Source organism: Epinephelus lanceolatus, chromosome 11 (assembly GCF_041903045.1).
Source record: "Epinephelus lanceolatus isolate andai-2023 chromosome 11, ASM4190304v1, whole genome shotgun sequence".
Taxonomy (NCBI): Eukaryota; Metazoa; Chordata; class Actinopteri; order Perciformes; family Serranidae; genus Epinephelus; species Epinephelus lanceolatus.
The window spans coordinates 18494019-18514274 of NC_135744.1; the positions used below are offsets into that span (position 1 = coordinate 18494019).

General features: G+C 39.8%; 1 protein-coding gene across 3 annotated transcripts; it reads right to left on the reverse strand.

Moving 5' to 3' along the window:
- Positions 1 to 147: 147 nt before the first annotated feature.
- Positions 148 to 14148, reverse strand: nherf4b (NHERF family PDZ scaffold protein 4b). 3 transcript variants are annotated; one of them, XM_078172330.1, is made up of 12 exons: positions 14103 to 14148; positions 10668 to 10715; positions 6546 to 6573; positions 4950 to 5008; positions 4658 to 4869; positions 4369 to 4564; positions 4111 to 4247; positions 2776 to 2980; positions 2487 to 2683; positions 2063 to 2272; positions 1422 to 1637; positions 148 to 1319 (listed from the first exon to the last, which is right to left on the reverse strand). In XM_078172330.1, exons 1-12 carry the CDS (start codon positions 14131 to 14133, stop codon positions 1287 to 1289), a joined length of 1572 nt encoding a protein of 523 aa, XP_078028456.1. In that variant the 5' UTR covers positions 14134 to 14148; the 3' UTR covers positions 148 to 1286. The 3 variants fall into 3 exon arrangements, with proteins under 3 accessions (XP_078028456.1, XP_078028455.1, XP_033465509.1); XM_078172329.1 differs by having other exon boundaries at positions 148 to 1322; XM_033609618.2 differs by lacking the exons at positions 10668 to 10715; positions 14103 to 14148 and adding an exon at positions 6807 to 7236 and having other exon boundaries at positions 148 to 1322.
- Positions 14149 to 20256: the final 6108 nt, after the last annotated feature.

The following is a 20256-nucleotide window of genomic DNA, read 5'->3' on the forward strand; positions in this document are numbered from 1 at the left end:
CTGCTATGTGCTGTTACATAAGAAAATTAATAAAAAATCATTTACAAAAAAAATCAAAAATAAAACCCAGCATCATACTATATAGCTGTCCCACATCCAGCAAAATCAGATGGGGACTGTGATAAATAAATATGAGTAAACTATGAATGTTTTACGTCATCTCAGCTGGCTTTTATTTTAAATTTCTCAAAAACTGCACAGTAAAATCACATTAAATTTGATTTGAACAAAACAATGCAATCCTGTCTAAATTTCATTTTACATATCACACACATACATTATATGTCATAATATGTAGAGCAAATTTAGCATCTGTACTTTATCTGTGTGATTATAATGTGGAGTGGACAATAGTTATTACTGTTCTTTTATTCCTTTTTTATATATATTTTTTCTCTATATACACATTGGAGTGGATGTCTTTGTTGTTTTCTTCTTATGTTTATGTAATTCTGGACTATAATGTGTACAAATGTTATATACAGTTGGTGAAAAAGGAAATCATACACTGTATTGTTGATGAAAACTAAAAAAAATAAAAACTATAAAAAAATTCACTTAACTTTTTTAATTTCTCAAAAACTGTACAGTGAAAGCAGTCACGACCACAATTTAACTTATGTCACATTACTAATGCATGATTTGAATGTCACGTTGTGTAACTCTGATACTATAAAGATCCGAGTAATCAGTCACACAACTGATAATCACCATCGAAACTCTGCTGCTCAGCCTGCCAATCTGCACATGCCTGCGTAAACCACATGTACGTGAACTTTGACCTCCACCTTAAACAATTTAATTAACATTTTTAAATAACATAGGGCCATTTCTTTTCATTATCCCCAGTACTTTACATCACTGCTGATAATCAACACCACAGGTTTCTTTTCATATCAGTACAATGTGAAATTATGGTTCTTTCAGACGCTGACAATTTTATTGATTCTGTATTTAATCTGATAGAGATCATATTGTCGTTGGCTAAATGTTCGACATCATGACATGTATAACACGATACCAAAATACGTTTTTATATCATACACAAACACATATTACAACATTTCTTTGTCATTTATACAGCTGACACTGTTCCAGTTTCATTATTAGCTTATGTTATCTGATGTTTTGGATCCTTTGTGAAACCCCAGGACTAGATTAAGGCAATACTGTCCCATAAGATAATACGAACAGGCAAGTTTGTCTTGTTCAGCTCAGTTTGAAGTCTCTTCAGTAGTTAGGACGGGGGAGGAATGTTTTCAGTATTGTTTGAGTGTCTTTGCCGCTCACAAAGACGATATCTCATAACCATCTTCCTCCTGCTGAGACACAAACAAGAATATATTGTGGTCACTGATTAACTGATAATTGTGTTGACAGATTATGTAATGGATATAATCTTTTAAAGGATTTTTTTTTACCTCACTGTCAGAGATATCTCTAGTAGGTGTGTCATGCTGCTTCAGCTTGTTGTAGCCAGTCTTATCCATGACTAGTAAGGAAAGATAATGTCCTCCTTCCTTCACAAGCAAAATCACATCCTCCAGGTACTTCTCCTCCACATTTTGTCCATTGACTTCCATCACCACATCACCCACACGTAGCCCTGCACTCTGCCCAGGGCCTCCAAAAGCCACCTACAAGGGGGGAAAAGCAAAATCTAACACCACATTTGTCAAAATAATAATAATCCTTTTGTTCTTCTTGCCTCAGTAATCTCAGCTCCCAATGTGTCTTAGCGAGTTCTCAGCTGACGACCACTAAATAACTTATTGTGTTTAACATTAGCGATTCAGGTAAATGTAAATGGTCCCATTTGTTTCCTTGGCTTGGAAAATATGCAAGTACTAATCTTCGAACCAATTTGATTTATCATTAGGGATCCAGCTAAAAACAGGTTATGGGTGGTAGCCATTTTGAAAGTCCAAGATGGCCGCCACAGAAACTTTGAAAAGCTTTCCAAAAATGTGCAGTTTATAAACTCCCCAGAGATTTTGAACAAAGGTTGAAATCAGGACATTGTGAACCTGTTTATCACTGCTATGCCATATTTCATCCCCACCTGGCTGATGAAGGTCCCAGAACACTGTGGGATGCAGCCCAGGTTAAAGCCAAATCCCAAAGGGCCTTTTTGGAGAGAGCAGCGTCTGGGCTTGCAGGAGCCATCCATTTCCTTTTGTGGTGACTGCTCTGTTGCAGAGGCTGATATGCTGCTCTCCTTTTCTCTCTCAACAGAACCATCCTCACAGAATAGAAGAGGGGATAGACCCAACTACAGATACAAGAATAAGAAAAGAAACTGTAAGAACTATCTGAATTATTTTTAGATATTGCTTCCATATAGATTTATGATGCATATTTTTATTTCTTAATTTTTGCTTTTAAAGATAAAACAAGGCTTGGACCAAGTTACAGAGAGCACCACTGGAAATATAAAAAAACATTTGCATTTTGGAAAAGACATGTATCTGGTAAGTGATGCCCACCCGGGTGTAAAACTCCAGCCCCTGCTGAGTGATGGTGGTGAAGGAGATCTGTCGTCCACTCAGTCTCACTCTGTCCACAATCTCCTCATGCTTCAGTGACTCCACAGACTCCCCGTTGACCTCCAGCAGCAGCTCTCCGTCCTTCATACCTGCCCTCTCTGCTGGACTGCCTCTGTCCATCTCACGCAGAACATGAACTATTAATTGGAAATAAAATGCACAGATATTTAAGTGAAGGACTAAAGTCTAGAATGCTTGTGGTTATTTAACACTCATTTTGTCCTCTCACATGTGCGTCCTGATGGCGCCTTCTCCAGTCGAAGGAGGAAGCCGTAGCCCTCAGGCCCAGACACCAGGTGCAGTTTTTTGGCTCTGTAAGGCAGGTTATGTGGAACAGCCATGGCGGGCAGGATGGGCATCCTTTGTTGCATGTAGTTCTTCTCACTTTCACTGTCAATCACCAGGATGGTGATGTGATCGCCACATTTTTTCATCTGCAGCAAAACATTATTTATTACTGCTACAAAAAGGCTGTACATGATGACTTCAATTTCACCAGACACCAGAAGAAAATGCTGGCATTGTACATTACTGAAAACCACAGATACATTATATTTGCATGGCATTATGTAGCAAATACATTGAATGCTGTGATTAATGTTAGGGTTAGGATTAGGCACAAAACCACTTGGTTATGGTAAGAAACAGTTCATGTTGGGGAGCACAAACCCAGCAGAAAAAAAAACAATGTTACTACCGCCGCTGACAATTTGCTGGAAAAAACTGATGGATCATTACAAAACACCCATGTTTACAGTCTCAAAAGCCGCTGGGGAAAAAATGACAGGTTGTGACAAAGCACCCATATTTAGAGCCAAAAAACACGCTGGAAAAACACTGAGGGATTGCTACAAAACACCAACATCTGGAGCCTAAACAGCTGCTGGGGAAACAGATGCATGGCTACTGTACAAAACACCCACATTTAGAACCTAAGATCCGGTGGAAAAACACTGACAGGTCACTACAGAACACCCACATTTAGAACCTAAAAGTCAGCTAGAAAAACAGTGACAGGTTGATACAAAATATCCACATTTAGAGCCTAAAAAATCAGTGGAGAGGAGACGACAGGTTGCTACAAAACACCCACATTTGGAGCCTAGAAAGACGTTGGAAATACAGATGAGTCGCTACAAAACACGTATGTTTAGAGCCACTGGGAAAGAAAAATCAACGGGTCACTACAAAACACCCATATCTGACGCCTAAAAAGCTGTTGGAAAAACACAGATGGGTCGCTACAAAACACCTAGGCCTCTTACCTAGTGACACTCCCTCCATCTTCTGATGACAGATCAGCTCATATACCATGTCACCTTTGAAACTTTGATATGATGCGTATGAAACGTGCAAATGTAATGTATTCATGGCTTGCAGAATGTATAATGCCAACATTTTCTACTTGCGACTGGGCTGTCAATATTGTAATTGAAAACCTCTTTTGTAGGCCATAAAAGTTTCAAAAGGTTTGAAACAAACAACAGCACGATAAAATGTGGCCAAATTGTCGTGACTTAACTTTTAAAAAAAATGCTGATAATAAAACAGGCAAACTTTGTACCATTCTGCTGAGTGCAGAGTGTGTGAGATTGGACACTGCTGCACCATTCATCCACACCAGGTGATCTCCCTTACACACCCCGGCCTTTTCAGCCGCACCTCCTTTAACCAGGTTCACAGAGAAGCGACCTTTCCCTCCTGCAAAGCAGAAACAGGAGGAGCAACTGAATACCACTACAAAGAATTCAGCTCAACACCCCTCCATTAGATATCTAATCTTGAACCTTGGACTTGTTGTGATTACCAGGAGTAGTGTTACCTTCTATGGGTGTGAAGTTGATGCCCAGACCTGAGACAGGATCCCTGGTAATGTGGCAGAGTCTGGGTGGTTTGCAGCCCTTCCCTCTGGCCAGACCTCGGAGGTCTTGACCTCGGGACATGGCCTGCTCATACTCCTCACCATCCAACACTAATAAACATAACTGGTGTCCACTTTGCTTTATCATCTTAGCCACCTGATTCATAAAAAGGAAATGGTTCAAGTTAAAATCCTCTCAGTCCTTTGGAGAGGCGTCTGTGAGTTGAATAATGTATGAAGCTCCTCTTACCTCAGGGTGAGGGACATCATCAACATAGCAGTTGTTGACTCCCAGAAGCCTGTCTCCATCTTTAAGGCCACTGCACGCCGCTATGCCTCCTGACACTACATTTCTGATTACATGACCCTGGCACCCCCTCTCCACCCGCAGATGGAAGGCATAGGACTCCCCTTCCTCCCGTTTAAGGACACACAAACGAGGGCTGGGCGTCGACACAAAGTCTGAGCCAGGAAGAGACAGAAAAGCGCTGTCGTACCTTCTCAGAGCACAGAAAACAATTATAAATGTGTATGCAAGATACCTTCTGTGATCACCATCACTGGGTTGTCTATTCCCTCTTTCGGATTAAATGTAAATTTTCTGCAAAGGGTGAAAGGAAAAACATTTGACTCAAGGTTTAATTACAAACTGTTGAATATTAAATCTCATAAACTGGTAGGTGTACTGAACAACAAAACAAAGCAAAGTAAAGAACACAATTTCCCTTTTGTTTATGACCCTCTAAATCTGTTCTTGCTCAAGCAGATGAAGGAACAAGAAACGTATATGTTTTTCGAAATTTTAATGAAAGCACTCAATTAATTGCATCAATTACAATTTCAAGATCAGTTGCACAACCTCATCTGTGATGACGACACCATCAACATTTGTCTGTGAAAAGTGGGCCTTATCTGGGGCCCAAAGTCTTAGCAAAATACGTGACCTGCAAAATGACAATTTGTTTACCAGTAGCTCACCATGTGTTATGCTGAATTCGTAAAGGAATATTATTGTTTTAACAGGATAAAGTGGTGTTGTGTCAGTATGCCCTTTCCTAACCCTTTCTCTGTGATGCTTGGTCTGTCGGAGCTAAATCGAATGATTGATAACTGATATATTGTCTAAAGCGTCATTTTTATTCAAGCAATATTCATAATGGTTTAAATAGACTTTTTTTTATTTAGATATTTTTTGGCCATTTTGCCTTTAATGGACAGGACAGGTAAGCGTGAAGGGGGGAGAGAGAGAGAGAGAGGGGGGATGACATGCAGCAAAGGGCCACAGGCTGGATTAGAACCCGGGCCGCTGCGGCAACAGCCTTGTACATGGGGCGCCTGCTCTACCACTAAGCCACCGATGCTCCTTAAATAGACATTTTGATATTATCTCCTGATCTTTGCTGAGCAACAGTTATGTGTAAAAGGAATTAAAGGCCTGTCCCATATAGAGGTCTGTCCCAAATATACGCATGTTGATTTCAGTGATTTCAGCAAATAATAGCCTGGGCTTTTAATTGAAATAAGGTAATTGGGAACCACGATTAATAAGAGCAAACCTATGTCAAAATATCTGTTTAAAAGCTCTCACACAACTCGTGTAGTAACATCCATGTCTCATTTATCCAGTCATAGGCTCTGTATATTTTTCCAAACACATGCATTTTCACAAAAAATTGCAATATGAAATACTTCCAACTTACAGTAGCATACCCTGAGTGTACTTGAACATACTTTGCCGTGCATGAGACTGTGCTGAAAATTGTGACATCTTAATGAAAATGCATGTGTTTGGGAAGTACTGTGTGTACTGTGCGTGAGTTGTGTGAGAGTTTGTTAAAGTCTCCTCACAAATTCAAGATAACACGCTGTGAGTAACTGATATAAAAAAGGTCCTTTTGTGGATGAGATTACTATGTTTCAAAAGTCAACATGCCAATTACATCTATATAATTCCTGCTAGGCTGTATAAACTGTAGTGTGGTCAGGTCCAACTCAGTTCTATGCTGTGCCTGATCATCTTATTATTTCAGTGTAGCAATGCAGTGTCAATGTTTAAGTTTGAACTGATACTGACATAATGAGGGTATTTAAGAATGTATGAACACTGGTGCAAACATTTAGATAAAAAGCAAACTTACTCTGTCAACCCTATGATTTCCACCAAACCTTGAAAAACAGATATCAAATGAATTTAACATCTTTAGCAGCACAACATTCACATAGTGAAATTCGATATTCACACATTTCTGCATTTATTTACCAAAATACATGACATAGAATTCATTTTCAATCACCACTGATACCACACATCCGTTGCATTAAATTTTGCAGCATACCAGCACAAATCAGACATTATCATAAACTGTTAATCCCTTGATGTAATATTAGTTTGAACTTACAGCTCTGTGAACGTCTGCGTGGTTCTGTCTAAACTGTGAGGCATCAGCTTAACAGTAAGACTTGCTTTTGTGTCTTGGATCACCAATGTGTTGACTTTAACCTCTCAGCTGAGGGATCATAAAACAGGGTTTGACTTTATGTAATTATCTTTAGTCTTTGCCCCCTCTTAAAGGGAGAGGTTATCAAACGACATTAAACACCTTTAAAGGTGCAAATGTCCAACTAATGACTGATATAGAATGGAAACTTGGCAGCACCTGGCACATAAACTATCAGTCAGTCAATTGGCAATTTCAAATAAATCATTTGTTTTTAAGTGGATTATTGCATCAGGACAACTGAGACTGTAATATTTTCGGGAAAATATAATTAGGTCCAGTGTGTAAGATATAGGGAGATATACTGTCAGAAATGGACTAAAATATAATTAGTATATTTTTTTGTGTACATCACCTGAAAATAAGAACTGTTGTGTTTTAGTTACCCTAGCATGAGCTTTTTATATCTAGATAAGGAGCGGGTCCTCGTCCACGGAGATCACCACGTTGCACTGCCATGTTTCTACAGTAGCCCAGAATGGACAAACCCAACAACTGATAGATAGAGCAATTCACGTTTTCATGTTGGCCACTGTAGTTAGCAGCCCCTCCACGATGAGCAGCATCAGAAAACAGTGGGTTTTAAATGTGAATTGCCTTATTCAGTGTTTTTAACTGTTCAAATCAACTGGTCCGTTTGTTTTGGAAAGGAAGTGACCTCTGCAGATAATTCAGCTCCCGCTAAAAACCTCCTGAACATCTGGATCAGAAAATAAGGTGAGCACAAATTACGTTATCAGAGAAAAAAGGTGAGCATGCACGCTCTTTGGAGACAGGCAAAACCATGTCTGAAAAACACTGATTTTTCATGTTTAACTGTTTTATTCAGTGTTTATACTGGCTTTAATCATCTGGTCCATTTGTTTTGGAGAGGATGAGACCTCTGTGGATAATTTGGTTCCCAGTAAAAATCACTTGAACAATGAAGGATTTCCAACCAGTTTTGGCAGTTTGCATTCTGCATTCCTTACTGCGAGATGCCACAAAATCCTCCCAAATCTTAAACTGCTCCTTTAAATCTTCACGAACAGTGTAATTGTTAGTCCATGATACCTCATGGGTTGAAAAAAAAACATCCCTCTTACATGAAATGTTATGATTGTCTCAATAATTGAACCATTTATTCATTATTTTTTATTCCTTCTTAAGTGTTGTTCCACAGGGATTCGTTTTGGGCCCTGTCCTGTTTACATATATGTAGATGAGATTGTCTCTTGTGTGTCTATCGTGTTAGAAATTACAGCTCTCTGTTAATGTATTGCAAGTTGCGTGTACCGATATTGAATTTCGACTAAATGAAAAGAATACAACATTACAGTAATATAGATATATTTCTGCTCTGATCATTTAATTTTGAGAGTGTCACAGGCTTGGCTTGTTGTACAGACACAGAAGCAGCTTTTCTCTGAGCTGCAGAAAGAGGACTGTTGAAGCAACTTTGCTCTCAGATCTGGATACACTCCCTTTCTGCTCTCAGGCTCATTACTGGTGATAATTATAACACTTGCTGCAATCTATATGATAATGTTGGTCGGCCTTGCCTGTCTGAGTGAAGTAATAACTAGTGGCACTTATTTATCTCATCCTTGCTGCTCTGGTACTCTGACCTGTGCTTAGCTTGCAGCAGCCTTGAACGAGAGCTGATCTAGGAAAATCTGTCTTTTCTATCAGGGCAACGGTCTCATAGAATAATCGGTGATGTCTCCAGATAATCAGAACACTCCTACCTCCCTGCACCTTATAATATTTATTGATTGATATCATTCTATAAAAAAAACTGTTAACAGGGCTTGTGTATGCTCAGCCAGCTTGTCCAGGATAAATCAGGGTTCAATAGAAATAAAATAATGGCCCTTTATGGCCATTAGGAGGAATAAAACATTTCTACCTTCCTGAGACCCAGTAATTCATATTTGTCCTCTGTGAGGGACATGACAGTGAGGCCTTTATTTAAACGCCATGCATGCAGTCTACTTGAGTACTGATGTACTGTACAAAGGACATCCTGGGCTTTAATGGAAGCAAGGGAGACAGGTGAAGGAATCTGTTATAAAAACATTAATAAATACATTTTTTGAGAAAAATAAATCTTTGTCATAGGTTTCTTACATCCTAATTACATAAAGGAACAGCGTGAAAGGTTTGGGGGATTTAGGGGCATCTAGTGGTGAGGATTGCAGATTGCAACCAGCTGAAACATCTGCTGGTTAGAATTCCTTCAATGTCCATTGTTCAGAAAGTTTTTAAGGGGAGCCGTATCATCCTCATCCGTTTCTCTCTTGTAGATAGGTCACTAGCCCAGCACCTGCTAACGTGTGCTCACCTTTTTTCTCTTTAACTTAAGATCCAGACATGAAATAAGGTTTTGCCTGGAAGCCAAATTATCCACATCGTGGAGGGGCTGCTAACTAACACAAATGACCCTGATCTAGAGCCAGTCAGTACGTTTACATGCACAGTTTAGTCTAGCTAGGGTTATAGCTCAACTAGGCCATTTAATTGGATCACTGTCCTTGTCCCAGTATACAAACATGGGAGGGGACCTAATTTATTGACCAAAGTATGTATGACTCCACTATGATGGGTGGCGATATGCCCCCTTACAGCTAGTTAGTACTGGACCTTTTTCCAGTTTCCCTATTACATCACAGACCAAACAATCAACAAACTAGTTAACTACAGTTAGCTAGCAGCAAACTGGTACCATGGTGGACAACTTTATGGCTCTGTACATTTCGTACGTGCTGTACGCTTTACTTTTTCTCTTTCTTCTCTTCCTCTGTTATGCATTTAATGATATTCGACTTCCGGGTCAAAGCCTGGGGCAAAAACTGTGGAGCATGCGTAGAGCGCCTAGACCAGTTCGGGTCCGTTTGACTGTATACATGCAGGAGGAATTCGACTCCCGATTGCTTTATCTGGGTGTATTAGTCCAACTTTGAAATTAGTTTTCCTCTGGGCTACTGTAGAAACATTGTGGTGCAACATGGTGATCTCAGTAGATGAGAACCGGCTCCCTATGTAAATATAAACGGCTCATTCTAAGGTAACAAAAACACAGTGATTGTTCTTGTCAGGTGATTGTACACTAAAGAAAACATACTTGTTATATTTTATTAAATCCTACACACTGGACCTTTAAATTAAATCAATTTTCTTGCAGGTCTCAGGAGACTGTAGCTGACACACTTAACTGTCACTGCTTATCTGTTTGGTTCATCATGTCAGCGACACTGAGCCCTTGTCTCTCTGACACAGTGTCAAATAAAAACAAACTGTTACAATAACATAAGGCACTTAGTAACTCTCTGCTCCCAGATGAAATGCATCTCTCACATCTACATGGCTAAGCAGCTCCTCTCCTGAATAGCTCATACCAGAGGCACTTCAGTGCCGCTAATGGGTCACTGTTTGCTTTTTACCCACCATAAAGCTTTTATTTAATGTCCTACAGCATAGCGGCCCTCTATAGACACACTAAGACAAGCTGCTGAAGCTTGATGGTTGAGAATTTTGAATGATCACAGTTCAAATATATCATTTTCTTTTCAATCTTGGAAGCACTACCCAAACACATAGATTGAATTTGTTCCACAGGGCAAGGTACAGTAATCAAGTCTATCTCTCATTAGACAAATGGTTAACACTGATCTAGGTTTGAGCCTACATGCAGCACAGTACAAAGATAATATATACAGACAACCTAGACAAGATAGCTGACTAACAAAGATGAGGAAACGTTTAAAGGTTTGAATTCATTACCTGTGCTTGCTTTCATGTTGTGTCTCTTTCCCATCTGGGCAGCAGTCACTGACACAGAGAGATGAAACAGTGGGAGTACTGTACGCACAAACATTTATTCTGACCACAGAGAGACTCCTCCCTTACAGGGACACCGGGCTTAATGTTTAAACTGTGAGTGAAATTTTGAGCACACATGATTATGTGTAACGACCGCTTCGCATTGTACCATGGACTGATAGTACAAAAGCCATAACGAGATCACTCCCTAACTGTCTGTCTGACTTTTATCTTGTTATTCTGTTAAAGTGAGAACTATCTATGCATGTGTGCGTTCTATATCTGTGCCCTGTTCCCATCAGGATTACAGCCAAGACTGACTGTCAGTGTCAAGGCCAAAGCCTGGTGACAAGTTGCACAAACACACCAACATTCCAATAAAAATAACAGTGATATGTGGTTTGGCGGCAGAGGGAATAATGCTGATGGTGAGCAATGACTAAGAACTGATTGACTGGAAATACAGAGAGAAGGAGGGAGATGAGAAAGCAAAGCATTATTCATGGCCATATCTATTTCCCTTGAAGGGTTCCAGGAAGCCAGACAACACTTAGAGACACAGTAATGGAGATGGGAGGTTTATAACTGGGTTCAAATTTTTATGATGTCACTGTATTTTTCCAGCATTTTCTAAGCTGATTGGATTTCTCTGGATAAAATATTCTGAGGTTAAAGTGATGACATCCAGCATTTTTAAAGGGATAGTTCGGATCTTTTGAAGTGGGGTCATATGAGGTACTTATCCATAGACAGTGTATTACCTACAGTAGATGTCAGTCGGCACGCCCACAGTTTGGAGAAGCAGGCTTGAGCCTGACACGGGGGCTAAGCAATGTACTGCTGTGGATGGGGTCAGCAACAAAATGTATTTTAGCTACCTAAAAAAATCGGAATCAATTCAAGTGTACACTCTATTTAGATTGTTTTCACTGCTTTACTTTAACGTCAGACAGCACTTTTTGATGGGGAATTGAAACCGATAAATCACTCTCTTCAAAGCCAGACTCCAGTGAGAAAAACAGTAATTTAACATCATTGAACACAGAAGCTGCTGCTCTAGCCCTGCCTCGATCAGTTATTTTAATTTTGTTTTTTATGTCTTTGGTGTTCAGAAGGGTTAGTTCGGAGTCACCAAAGTCACATAATAACACACACTAACAAACGGTAGATAGAGTCCACGGTAGACCAGCAGCTCCCATGTTCAGCAAGCCAAAAAATTTTGTGAATGGAGTCTGGTGGCTTTGACAAAATCATAGATAGGGAAATGAAGCTGCTAACGGCTTCCACGTCTGAACAGGCTTTCTCATGGAAAGGTAAGGTGGTGAAAATACTCTCAATATAGCATACACTTAAAGTGATATAGTGTCATGATCTACCCTGCCTGTTACCTGCTGCTCTAGGAAACTTCCACTCACCCTGACTCCTCCTCACTCACCTACCAGCCACACCTCCTAATCAATCTCATCACTCCCACCTGGTCTTCCCAGCTGCTCCACATCACCAAGCACTCGGCTTGCCTCTGATCTTCTCTTCTCTTCTCTTCTCGTCTCTGCCCCGGTAAACACTACAGCCTTCCGTTCCTGAGTACGGGTTTTGCCTGAGAGTTTTCTGGTCTCCGTCTGCTGTTGGCTGTGTGGCGATTCACCGCTCCTGTTTTTCCTCTCCTGCCGGTTCTTCGACCCTCTGCCTGCTCTCGACAATCAATCCTGTGGTAACTTGCTTATCTGGCACACGGGAGACAGGGGTTCGAATCCTGCCTGAACACTCGCTGCATAAGTGTTTAATAAAGACTATTGCTACTGCTACTGGTGCATTTGTGTTGCATTTGGGTCGTGCCACACACAGTGACATATAGATCTTTTTTGTAGATGGGACTTTTTTTTAGGTGGTTTAGATACATTTTGCTGCTGCCCCTATCCACAGCAACACATTGCTTAGCTTCCATATCAGCACTCCTGCTTCTATACACTGACTATACATAAGTACCTCATACAACCCCACTTAAAAAAATCCAAACTACCCATCTGATGTTCATATGAGCTACAGATTTCAGAAATGATAATACATAAAGACGGGCAATTCCAGTGAGCTTTTGTGTGCTAAAATTCCAATAAACCATCCACATGACAGCATTGTTATCAACTTATATGTATGTCTGAGTAATGCAAGTTGTAATGACAAAAAACCACAGTGCATGACCTCTCACCCACTTGGGTGGTCAGAGTATGTGCATGTCTGTTTGAACAAAAAGGTTTTCTTTGGAGAGATGATACTTTTTGCTGCAATTCAGGGTAAATTTGTGCAGAGTCACGCTAGCATTGCCAGATTTGAGCATGGCAAGTATTCAGATGCTTTTAGGGAAGTGCTATATACATGGATTTGGTCACAAAGTCACAGAAGTAGAGCAGCATGCTGGTAGAGGGAGTACATGACACTAGATGCTCAACAGGTGGCACTGCAGCATGTCCAGAATATTCCACTGTCAGAAAATAGCATTACTCTGTTTGGTGATATCACTGTGAAGTATGGACATTAATTTTTAGGGGGCTTCTGTTGTTCCCCATTAAAATGCATCAAAAACATATAGTTGTTACCCATGTGAACATGAGAACAGAAGCAACACAACATATTGAAACTGTCTCCAACAATGTTTAATTGAGACCTCAGTCCACTAGATGGCAATAAATTCCAAATCAAATATGTGTGCACTGAAAACAGCATTTTATTGAAATTACACATAATTTGAATCACAAATGGGAATGTATTTGCTGAAACTTGATAATGTTTTAAAATTTCTGATAAGATAAGCCAAGTCAAAACCTATAAGTATGTGTTTATGCTGGGGAGGAAACAGGTTTGAACTCTCTACTGCATGTGTAAATTGCTTTATTTTTAATTTTATTTCTGTTTATATTGTAGCCCTATGTTTTAACTTGCATTATTTTATGTCTTACATGCCTATTGTGCTTTTATTTGCACAGGTTTCTTTTCTTTTTGCACATTTAATAAGCACTGTCAAAGGGAGGTCCAAGATTTTCATTGCCAGCTACTGCTTCTATAATTGTTGTGCATTTTATAAGATAATGTTAAGATTATCCTTTAGGTCCCACAGTGGGGACATTTGCATTGTTACAGGAGCCAAGGGGAAAGTGTAAAACAAGAAGCATTATAACAAGTATGCATCAGAAAAAAACACAGAGCAATATGACAAGTAAGCTGTAAAAATAAGCAAAATATAGGCTAATAAATAGACAGGCTGAATGGCTGAATTCACATTATTGCATGTAGGAAGTATTGCACAGTTTAGTATGTATAGATATTGCACCTGATTGATGACTGTAAACATTGACAACATTTTAAAAAAGGATAATGAAGAAGTTGAATCGTTGTATTTACCACAAAGAAGGCAGCTGACCCATGGATACATTTAACCAAAATTCAAAGACACTGGTCCCAACTTTGAGCCATTCACTCTTCAGACCTTACATCAAAATGATTTGTCTTTATTGGTCCCTCCTCTGACTGGTATTTGTAACCAGTTAAAACTACTCATCCTCCTGCCTTTTAGGTGCAAAGGCCCACACACAGTCAATTAGTAACTTCCCTTCTGCTGACATTCAAAGGTTAGGCTACAACAGTGAGTTTGTGAAAATGAAATGAAAACCCAATGACCCATGATGGTTTGTGAGGGCATTATTTAGCCTGTCTGTTACAGTTCAAGTCAGATTAAATTTTTCTAAGTTGACAATAGGGTGGTTTTACCGTCCTCATGTGACAGTGAGTGTGACAATAAATGGAGGGAGCTCGGTGAACGTGAATAGTGGTGGATCTTCCTGTAGGTGACAGGTAGCTGCATAGGATGCCACCCAGGGGCCACACAGTACAAAAACAAGAAGACGAAATTTGCAAATTTACACATACATTGTATTTTCTTATTGTTTGTTATTTATAGTCATAGTTTGTTGGCTAAGTTGTTTATTTGTGCTGATTTGTCATTAGCTCTTGTTAGTAATAAATACAATAAATAAAGATTATGTGGATTATCGAAAAAAAAATTAGGGTAATTGTTATTTATTTATTTATTTAAATGGGGCACCAATTTTCTTTTTGTTTGTTTTTTCCTATGTAAAAAATTAATAAAACATAAGGGAAATGGTGAGGTGTGTAAGTGGAGAATATTAAAATAAAAAACAAGAGGAAGTGTTTGTGTTGCGTTAGGGTTTAAAAAAAATATGTAGACTAACAATGATAAGTGTTTTTTTAATTGATTTATTTATTTATTTTCAATTATTTTAATGCTGGACACCAGGGGAAGCCTGCCAAGGGCACCAAATGTGCTAGATCCAGCACTGACGGTGAACCTTTTAAATGACACAGAGAAACAACAGAAAATTAGTGTGTACACAGTATGTTCATTCCTCTAACCTCTGCCTCTGTAACGTGGAGCAGAGTGAATGATAGAGAGAAAGAGAGAGAAAAGAAGAGAAGAGCCAATAGGGTTTCTATGGGACTTTTCAATCCTGATTCTGGATCCAAGTGTCAGTCCCTCTCAGTCATCCCTGATGGGATCCTCCCAGCCACAGGAAGACACGGAGCTCCCATCTGTGCCTAAATCCTTGCCAAAGCACTGGAGTGTACTAACGGTCAAATATCTGTAAAGGAGACAGTTACCTTTTTGTACGCGTGATCCCATGTGCTGCACATATCTCAAGTCCAAGCATGGCTGCTCTTCTGTGAACCTCACTTGACTCCTCGATGGGCTGCAGGAGCTGAAATGCAAAGAGAGATGGGGGCATGTGGTTGGGGAGTCTATAAGGAAAGACAAGGGCAAAGGCTGCAGAACCACTAGTGCTGCCCCTTCATTTTGCATGGCGCCTGAGGCTAATCTCAGCTTCAGCGGGCCTGTGTGACATCCTTGCAGAAGAGTCCAAAGGCTGCTCTTTTTATCGTGACACACATGGCTTCTCTGTTTGTGTCTGAGTCTTGCGTTTCCTTGGTCTGTGAATCCATGGCAACAGCAGCAGCGTGAATGGTCTATTCAGGACGGCCTCCACTACACGCTCTGCCCCTGAGACTATAGATCAGCACACAAATTGCATGCTTGGTTTGGTCCCGGTTTATTAGACGTGGTCCCAGGTGGGAAACAAAAGTCATCAATTTAATATCAGGAAAAAGGAAATGGGAAACTGCTGTTTGGGTTCTGTGTAATCCTCTGTCATCTCTGATATTCATTCATTTAGCTCTGGAGTGCAAAACCAATCATTTGCTTATTTATTCATGATTGCTTTCCCTAAAATGTTACCGCTTGTGTTCAGAAATCCAAGTACTGTGGTTTTTAGGGGGTTTATTCATACCTTCTGACAGAACAGATGGAGAGAGAAACATTGGTGGTACATCTTTAACATTAATATGATGATGCATGTTTGCGATGCAGGAATTCTTTCTTGAACCTTTTTGTAGATTATATACCCTACCCTAACACTTTCCTGTAGAATCTCTTAAAAATGTGTTTCTTCTATTTTTTTTTTGTCAGTAGTTTTGGCCTGGATGGATAACAAGCCAGATGTTGTTTAGTAGGACTCCAATGCTCTTGGGGCAATTCATCATATGACACCTCGGAAAATAGAAAAGTCAACATCATGGGGAATTTCATCATCATTTCTGGCAAAGTTTAATAACATTTCATCTGTTTTTGAAACTCACTTGATAAATCTGCGATGGAATTATCTGAATGCACATGGACGTTCATCATTTGGAGGAGCAGCTTGTGGGGATAAGGCCTAATGTTATGACGCTGGAGAATCTCCACCAACAATTAAAGGGGAACGCCAAACATTCTCATCTCAACTCATCAAATACCGGCGCTTTGTCAGTGTACATGCACGTCAAAATATGACTTGCTAGGTACCCTCCTGTGTCTGTTTTGGACACTCATGGATGGCGTGTCAATGTACACTTACTACATGCATCATCTCTTTTCAAAATAAACTTCCGTTTTCACAGGAAATGCACAGTTTCTGCTTTTAACATGTAACAGGGTCAATTATACAGCAGTATGGTTTAACAAAGTCAAATGTATATTTGTAATATTAAGTATTATAATTACACAAAATTTGTTTCAGTTGTTATTACCTGACAATATGTCAATATGTTGAATGTTTGATACTCAGTTTCTGTACCCCTACGTTCACCTTTGGGGGTACCCCACCTATAAAGGGGTGTGCTGTTGTACTCCATGGGAGAGGTAAGTGACATTGCTCTCGTAGTACTTTCTGTGGTATAGCGCTGTTAAGCTGTTTTTAAAGTTCATTTTTTAGCCTAAACTTATTGTATAATATGCTGACATATTCCTGTGTCACTTAATTTGTGTAGGGTTTCGAATTATGTGGTTGTAATTAACGGAATTTTGTTTTTACCTCTTGCTGTCAGGTATGTTGTGTGGGTTTTTATTGTACTGAATTGAATGTAACATGGCCGTCCTTTTGCTGTTGTACTCCATGGGAGAGGGGCTCGAGTTATGTGGTAGTAATTGACCGAGGATTTTGTTTTCCCCTCTTGCTGTCAGAATTGTCAGGAGTAAACGGATATCGCCTCCAAAGATATCCATGGTCTGGGCCTCTTCATATCAACACAATGCAGACTAGCGTCCATCGGTTATATACAGTCTTTTTCAAAATAAACTTACCACGTAGGTAAAACACTTCCTTTTTAGGTTGATTTCCTTAGATTTAGGCAACAAAAGCATATGGTAAGGTTCAGGAAAAAAAGACATGGTTTGGCATAAAATTCACACAGGAACTGAACAGCAAGCTCCCAGGTGAAAGTCCAAAGTTTGTTTGACCCATCCACCACTCCTCCTGCTCTCCTGTGTGCACATTGTTGCTGTTAATGTTATGTAGTTGCCAGCAGCATTACAAACTGCTGCAGACCAATACGAATCGTACCACCATGAAGGGTGCCTCTATGCGCCTGTATCTGATGCCAATGTCCACTCGCAAAGCAGCGGTATTTGACAAGTTGGGTTGTTGCCTCTGCATCTACAACTGATGCCCCTACTGCATATCATACTGCCATTAATCGTGCATCTGTGCGTCAGTCTATGACGCGGAGATCACTAACAAATTAGCAGTATTTGACAAGTTGGGAGAGAGAACAGGCTGCAACACCATGTAAATTAAGAATTCCAATATGTTATTTCCATGGCCTAAGAAAGTTTCGTTAATATTTGTGAACATGAGCTACTCTCTCCGAAAGCCAGAAACCAGAGAATTAAGTTTCACACCAGTTAGGTGATAGGGTATAAAGTCTGGAGCAGCCCCATAGACAGTTAATAGGAGACTCTTTTGTAGTGTTCTCAAACAGAAAATGTACCCATACGCTCAAATTCAGTTGTTCATGTGTGCCAATATTTTTGGACTGTCTTACACCTCTTCCTAACATACAGCAAACAAGCTAACTCTGGCGGATGGAGTGCAAAAAAGTGTCTAAATATACTGCTAGCGACAACATTCAGGAAGCCTGTTGAGCCCTAAGCAGGTCTGTTGCTCCGAAAGTAGGTTGGAGGTGCCTGAGGCTTCACCAAAATAGAGCCAGGCAAACAGTTTTTCAAACAAGCGATACGTCACAGCCTGTTTGCTGATGAATGGAGCAGGTTAGGATTTTAATTGGGGACAGCTGAAGCAATCTAATGTACGCTCATTCACATCTGTTGCATCCCTTTAGAAAGTGTTAGACCATTTTGAAAATGGGCATAGTTCCCCTTCAAATACTGATGTTGAACTCTTAACACATTAAAACGTTTACAGCTGATCTCTTTATTCATGTCATTTATCCTGTGAAAACTCAAAGCACAAATATGCATTTGTCTGCACTGCTTACAGTAGATTTTTGGCACTGATCTGGTCCTTTCATTTGGCTGGCATCTCTATATTAATGTTTTTTGCATGCAGATTGACTTGAATTTGCTGTTATTATTCAGTAGATATTAATACAATGAAACACTGCTGTAAAAACAGTATTCTGGTTGGCAGTTTTACTCTCTCATATCTTCCCTAATTATCAGAGACAAACAACAATAATCTTCCACTTCCACTGACCACTGCTTGAATAAACCTTTATTAAACAGGGGTTTATCAGTATCTCTATATCATGTCCTCGTAGGGAGAAGATTGGGGATCTTACTTCATTCCCCAGGCATCACGATATGTGATTGACAAATGTACTAATGTTCCTGCGAACACTCTCTTCTTCAGAGCCCATAATTGCTGCCTCAGCTGAATGACATCTCTCTGCAAAGAGGTCAGCTCGTTTGAGGAACGGTTTTCCCAGAATTCAGTTTTACGTTGAGCAACACCATTACATCCTCTGCCAACAGATTGTGGATGTAAAAAAGGGAAATGATCACTTAATGTGCACACTCCACCCAACAGACATTGCATGAGTCCGACCAAAACACACTCTGCCTACAGACATTTGTGAATATGTCATTATTTTACATTATTTTATCATTTTTATTTCTTAGAGTGTCTTGAGAAAATGACCTGAACAGGCACTTATTTTACATTATAAGCTGCATTTTGGTGCAAGAGGGACAATTTAGTTCTTTAAAAGTACTTCATATTTTTGCTTTGCTTGCAAGCTTTGAATGGCGTAATCGTTGAACCTGCTGTCAGCTCATCCGCTTGTGTCACGAAAACAGTTAATACTACAGAATATGTTGTGGGACACTTCCACACATATACTGCATGCTTATGTTTATTGGGTATACATTTCAAGAAGGATGCAGGGGACATGCCCCCCTCAATATTTAGAACATATGCATTTGTCCCTTCCATTAAAATGGTGGCTTTTATTTTGACAAAATTAAAGACATTTACAGAACACATGGCACATAAAAATCCACCTCAATGCAGTAAATTAAGTGTTTGATATTCAAAATTTTCTGCTCCCCTGTTTCATATATGTCCCCTCAATGTTGTAACAAAACGTATGCCCTTGAGTTTATGTACAAGAGGTTTGTTGTCGACATTTTGTCAGCAATGTGTGTCCAAATAATGAGTGTATGGGTGAAAGTTCAGTCCATTCAAGTAAGGGACTGTACTTTATTTATCAGAGGAGGGCGCCAGCTGAGGTGTGACTTTCTTTTTATTTTCATCTTGACTCTCCCCAAAGCTACAAATATTTTTTACTGGGGGAAAATTTGTGACCCTCCTTCCACTATTAATAGGTCCTAACCATATTTTTTTACACTCACACCAAATGTGGTTATTGGAGCCAATGCAATGAGCAAACAGCACAGAAGTGAGAGTTATCAGCCAAAACGAACAGCTAATTTCTCAAGCAAAATGCAAATCCTCCTTTAAAAACACATCATCACACAAGCTTTATGTGCACTTCAGCAGAGTAAGGGTGCATGACAGCCACCCATTGTACCACACAAAACCAACAAAATGAAACACACATTCCCAGATGCACGCATGCAAACACGCACACATCATAGCTGGTATTAGTAACATGCACCTAGTGACCATTTTCCCAAATAAACCACAAC

What these genes read in the sequence shown, in the direction of transcription:
- nherf4b (XM_078172329.1), bottom strand. Translation starts at nt 14,133, where the DNA reads ATGTATCCATGGGTCAGCTGCCTTCTTTGTG. An exon ending in GGTCAGCTGCCTTCTTTGTG is followed by an intron (nt 10,716 to 14,102) that starts GTAAATACAACG and finishes TCTCTGTGTCAG; the next exon opens with TGACTGCTGCCCAGATGGGA. An exon ending in CAACATGAAAGCAAGCACAG is followed by an intron (nt 6,574 to 10,667) that starts GTAATGAATTCA and finishes CTGTTTTTCAAG; the next exon opens with GTTTGGTGGAAATCATAGGG.